This window comes from Mus pahari, chromosome X, assembly GCF_900095145.1.
Source record: "Mus pahari chromosome X, PAHARI_EIJ_v1.1, whole genome shotgun sequence".
NCBI lineage: Eukaryota > Metazoa > Chordata > Mammalia > Rodentia > Muridae > Mus > Mus pahari.
Window position 1 is genome coordinate 91,444,891 of NC_034613.1, and position 6,044 is coordinate 91,450,934.

General features: G+C 52.9%; 1 protein-coding gene across 1 annotated transcript in view; it reads left to right on the top strand.

Annotated features, from left to right (window-relative positions):
- Nucleotides 1–795: 795 nt before the first annotated feature.
- Nucleotides 796–6,044, top strand: part of Fgf16 (fibroblast growth factor 16) — a 10,753-nt gene continuing 5,504 nt past the window's right edge. Inside the window, exon 1 of the mRNA XM_021188480.2 lies at nt 796–1,443. Within this exon, the coding sequence (XP_021044139.1) occupies nt 1,170–1,443 (274 nt within the window). The 5' untranslated portion in view covers nt 796–1,169. The remainder of the gene's footprint in view (nt 1,444–6,044) is intronic.

Genomic DNA, 6,044 nt, shown 5'->3' on the forward strand with positions numbered 1-6,044 from the left:
GCTTCCAATGGCCTCTCACGGAGTCTGCCCTCCTGAGCCTTGTAAAAGCGCGCCCAGAAAGCCATGGAGATCATTTTTCAAAAAGATCGCTTTCTATGTCTTAGCCTCCACCCCTCTATGTCTAAGCCACAACGTCCCTTTTTAAAAGTCTTCTTTCCCTCTGGGATTTCCCGCTCCTCCCAGACCCTTTAAGCGCCCCCACCCTTTGGTGCCTGCAGGGACCTCCACCACCTCTCAGACCTTACAGCTGCAACTGCGTTTGGCTTCCAGATCGTTTTCGCTTCCTCAGACCCCTGTGGACCTACAGGTGGGGAGTGGGACAAGAGGACAGCAGAACAAAGGACCCGGAGCGCCCCTGTCCCGGGCCAGATACCCCTTCCACAGCCTCTTTTGGGCCAGAGAAGAGGGGCTCAGCAGCGTGAGGACGCCCTCCCCCAGCCCCGGTCTCGGGCACTTTCCAGAGGGGAGCAACGGGAGGATGCGTGGGAGGCGGGGGTGGCCCTTGCAGCAGACAGACAGGCAGACCCCGGAGGAACTAGCCTGCGTGGCCGTGGTCGCCAATGACCTCCATGTACTGGGCTCCGTTATTTCATCAGCAGTTTAAGAAAACCTGCCAAAAGCAGTTATGCCTCACTGCAATGTGTAGCTTTTTCCTGCCATTTTTTTCATAATAAAAGAGGGAGTGAAGCTCGCTCGCTCGCTCGCTCCCCCCCCTCCACCTCCCTCTCCCAAAAAGAGCCAAATGGACACGAGAAGGGGGGAAAAAGGGAAAGAACCCACACACCAATCTCTGAGGGGATGCCAGTGAGGTGTGGCTTGTATTTAAATATCCAATATGTCAATGGAAGGGGAGTGGGTACGTATATAAAGTGCCATTTGCATCTGATAGCTCCAGGAAGCCAGCTATGAGAGGCCAGGAGAGATGGATGCGGAGGGGAAGCCGAACTTTAACTGAGAGCAAGGTCGGGAGCGCGCTGCCCCACGCTCCCCGCCGCTGAGAAGTTCTTTGGACGCGAACAGACGTGTGCTGCAGCTGGGCAGAGCGCGGAGCCGAGCAGCGAGCGAGCGAGCGAGCGAGCGCCGCCGACCCGCCCGCCCGCGCCCGCCGCCAAGACAGGCAGTTCGCGCCCCGGGGCCCCGGCTCGGCCCGCGCCGCCGCCGGCCCCGCCATGGCGGAGGTCGGGGGCGTCTTTGCTTCCTTGGACTGGGACCTGCACGGCTTCTCCTCCTCTCTGGGGAACGTGCCCTTAGCTGACTCCCCGGGTTTCCTGAACGAGCGCCTGGGCCAGATCGAGGGGAAGCTGCAGCGTGGCTCGCCCACAGACTTCGCCCACCTGAAGGGAATCCTGCGGCGCCGCCAGCTCTACTGCCGCACTGGCTTCCACCTTGAGATCTTCCCCAACGGCACGGTGCATGGCACCCGCCACGACCACAGCCGCTTCGGTGAGGACCCGGCCGTGGGGAGAGGGAGGCGGGCAGACTGGGGAGCCGTCGACGCGGGGCTGTCCCGCAGAGGTTCCCCCCCCCGAACCTTCTCGCACCGGGCGCCGTCCGGGCCCGTCGGGTGGGATGCGGTGGCAGGGCCCTAAGCCTCGCGGGGACCCGGTGGCCCCCCGCGCCCCGCGACGCTCCCCGGAGGGGGCGGAGGCGCCTTGCGGTGCGGCCTCTTCCAGCCGCTCCACCCTCCCTTCTCCTGGCGCAAGGGGCTCCCCTTGAGAGCCCAACGTCGGGCCTCCGAGGGAAGCAGGTGAAGTCGGGAGGGAGTCCTCGCCTAGGAGGCAGGGGACCGCGGCCGGAGGAGCCTTGAGGGTGGCAGACCCGTCGCGACTGATCGCCCAAAGCAGGAGCCTCCACGGGCCAGGGGCCCGCACCCGAATCACTTTTATCTGGCGGGGATCCGGCCATCATGACACTGGTCATCCTCCGGGTGGCTCTGCCCAGGGTAGAAGCCAATCCAGGCAGCACCATGAGCCTGGGAGCTGAGAATCTAGAAAAACCTCGCGGTGCCCACTTCGTATGAACAAGTCTTGGGTATCTTTTGCCCAGAACTTACTCCTCGCCCACGTGAGGAAACTGCCCCGAACCCACTGCCAGCCCCAGAAACAGGACAGGAAATGTCTAATCTCCAGGCAGGATTGCCTCTGCCAGCCTGCAACTGTACAGATTGTTCAGAGCACCCAGCTGCCTGCATCGCCATACAGAACTAATTACACGATTAATATAAACCTTGATCTGGGACGGCAATCTTTTAGGCTTCTAAGCAAATGTGTTCCCTCTTCAGTAATTTGCCTTTTTTTTTTTTTAATTTTCAATTTCCTATTCATTATTAAGCCATCAAACAGGTGCGGTGACAGCTAGCCTTTCTCCTCCACCTCAGTGTCCTCGGCTTCCTCCTGAGGTCCTTGTAATGCAAGATGGGCACTTTCTGCCCCCAAGCCAGTCCGAAGCTCTGCTACCCTCAAGCAGGACATGGTTCATTTTTTCCTATCCTTCCCATCTTCTCATTCTACATGGTTTTCTAGAGCTGCGTCTGGAGTACTCCGTAAAAAGAAAGAAGGGAGGAAAGGAAAGGAAAGGAAAGGAAAGGAAAGGAAAGGAAAGGAAAGGAAAGGAAAGGAAAGGAAAGGAAAGGAAAGGAAAGGAAAGGAAAGGAANGAAAGGAAAGGAAAGGAAAGGAAAGGAAAGGAAAGGAAAGGAAAGGAAAGGAAAGGAAAGGAAAGGAAAGGAAAGGAAAGGAACGAAGGGAAGAAAAGAAAAGAATGAAAGAAAATGGGGGCGGATGAGGGGGCAGATGAGGGGCAGCTTAAGGCCAAGCCTAGCGAACAACTAGGACCAGAGTTGGCCTTCCTTGCTGGGAGCAGGCAGGAACCGTAATGAGGTCTATGTCATCTTGGAAAAATGCACTCAAACAGAGCTGGAGTGCAGTAGGTTGGGAGGGGTAATGGAGGGTTGCAGGTGTCTGTATAAACTTGCAGCAGGTCCTCAAAAGGGTGACGAGGCGGGTGGGAGGAGAAGGGGTGTTAACTTGGCTTCTTTCCCTTCCATCACTTGTGATTTTGCAGTCCCCTTTTGTTCTTCTTCATAAGGACTGGGACTCCCACCCTCAACTCAGAGGCTCCCAGAAATGGCCTAAAGATATAATGCATCTGTGTATAAAAGACCCATATATGTGCGTATGTTTATATGGATGTGTATAAAAGCAAAGTCACTAAATGTTAGTGAAATGTGGGCTGGGGGCGGTGAAATTGGTAAAACTGTGCACTGCCCCCCAGCTGCTGTTTGTCTGCCTCTGTGCCTGAGCTGAGCCCAATAATCTACAAGGTCAACATAAATCAGTAATAGGCTCTTGGGATAAGTGGTCTTTAATTGCCTCCCTAAAGACACATCTTGATTTCTTTTCATCTCCCAGACCTGCTCAGGGTGTTAAGTTTAAGGAGAAACCAAAGGAAGTAAAGCTGACCTAGGATGTTTGCACTGCTGCTTAACCGGCTTGCTTCAGTTTGGGTTTGGCCTTTTAGAAAACACAAGCTGCCTGAGACCCCCTCCACATCCCCTTTTCCCATTCCACCTTCCCTGATTTCTTGGCAGCTCTGTGCATTTCCTGTAAAGGAAATGATAACCGGTCAAAGCTGTCTCTTCATAACCTCCCCTGCCAACTTGCAAACACACTCTTGCTCAGTTTAGTTTTTGGCACAGGACGAGGTGGGGTTTGAGTTTGCTCACACTCTCCGCCCTCCACATTTGAGTTAATCAGCCAGAGTATTCAATAAATCGAAACTTTAACATTCCATAAGTGCTTTAGCAGTCAACATTCCAGCAGGGTAAAGTAGGCCAGACTTAAGATATAAAATATTATAGATCTCTGCTTGGGGGGGGGGAGGGAGTCTCCGAAGGCCATGTAAAGTAAATAGCTATTTGTTGTAATTGGAGAGCAGGGGGTGGGGGGGGCCCAAGGATTACCCTGGAATCCATGTGTTCTAAACAAGTCAGGCTGAGCCCAAGTGCAGCCGACTCCAAATAATAACCTGTTGGCACCATACGTGCTCCTTGCTCTCCATCTGCACTCAGTAGCCAGGAGTGGTTTAGTCCCCGCCTGGCTGGTGGCATTTACATGAGGTTCACAGGGAGCCTGACATTCCTGAGGGGCACCTGTGGACTGACAGGCAGGGCTTGGGAGCTAGACTGGAGGAGAGGCCTCCTGCCAGGTGGGATGGCGAAGGCTGCAGCAGCTGCTTTGGGTTTGGAGCGATCTGGTTCTCATTTGGCAAAGGGCCAGTGCAGCACTGTCTTGGCCCCGAAGGTCTGACAGGATGGCTGAGGGAAGCAGATTAAATGACACATTAGCCAGTCATCTAGCTAGGTTCTGAAACAGTGGGGCCCAGGACAGATCCGTTTTGATTGAGGCCCTGGGGAGAGAGGTGTAAGAAGAGAAGGGTCTGGAAAGTGTCATGAAAATGCCAGAGCATGAGGTGGGCAGGTCAGAAGGAGGCAGAGGAGATGGAGGTCCTGGGCCTCGAAGGGCTGAAGGAACTGATGACAAACTTTGTCTACTTAGTACTTTGCCTCAACGCTTTTCTGTTAACACCCCTGTCCAGCTGTAGCTGGGAAAATATGAAAATGGCTTGTTTTCTCTCCCCTCTCACGTTGGCCAGGATTCAGCAGAAGGTTTAGAAATATCTGTTCCATCATCATGTGCCACCGGGTTCCCACAGTCTGAATCCAACTAATAGGAAAGTTGGCAAAGGCAAATGATGCCCAAAGACAGCTGGGCAGGGATGATTCCAGCTGTTGGAGACCCCTGTTACTGGACACAACCCAAGCGACATCCTGTATGATCTGTCCTTTGGCATCAGGGTTCACAGAGAGTTGGAGAAAAAAAATGTGGTGACTCAAATGGCCACACCTCTTGGGTTTCATGATTTGGTTCTCATACCAGGTCTCTGGGAGTGAGATCACAGGCTTCTCTCTGCTACTTAATGAGCTCAGAGTAGTCAGAGGTACGGGATACTTAGAGAAAGGGGGACTCACTGTGATTGGAGGCTCAGAGGTAACCTGCCCTGGTGTCTATCTGAGTTTAGCACCAGGAACAGAGTCAAGGCATGCTGTGGGATTTCCTTGCCAGACAGACATGCTACTTTGAGCATGCTTCTGATTTTCCACAGTTCTCTCTAGACACAGCAGAGCCAGACACAGAACCAACCCCAGCATGATCCTGCCAGGACCCGCGGCAGAGTAGTAGGCCAGTTCCTTGTCTTGTGTTAGTAACTAGATCTCTGACTACAGCCTAGCTCCACTTTCTTTTCTATTTTTAGAACTAGATTTTAAGTCATTTTTAATTTTTAAAAAAAGCATCAAGGTAACCCCAGCACCTAGAAGATGGAAGCTGCGTACAAAGTTCAATTTCCAAGGCCAGCCTGGGCTACGTAAGATCCTGTCTCAAAAACAAATGATTAAAGGCATTGTTTCGCTGTGTAGCCCAGGCTAGCCTCAAACTTGGGATCTTCCTCTTTCAGCCTCCTAAGTGTTGGGATTACAGCCCTGTGTCGATTTACCTGTTGTGTGTGTGTGTGTGTGTGTGTTCTTTTATTTTGTTTTCCAGACAGAGGCTCCCTATCTCCCTGTGTATCCCAGGCTGGCTTTGAATTACCTATCTTCCTACCTCAGACTCCTGTGGATTAGCAGCCCAGATACATGCCTCTACATCCAGATAACGGCGGCCTGTTTTACTTTGACTTTTCGAAATTTTATTTTCGATTGTGTGGGTTGGGGAGGAAGGAGAAGCACCAGTGCATGTGTGGAGATGAGAGGACAACTTTCAGCAGTCAGTTCTCTTCTTCCATCTTGTGAATCCCAAGGGATCAAACTCAGATTGGAGGCTAGGCAGCCATTGACCTTATCCACTGAGCCATCTTGCCAGTCCTAATTTACACTTTAAAAATTACTTACATTTTATTTCTTTAGTATATGTGAGAGAGAGAGGGAGAGGGGGAGGGGGAGGGGAGGGGAGGGAGAGAGAGAGAGAGTCAGTTAGTCAGAAGACATTT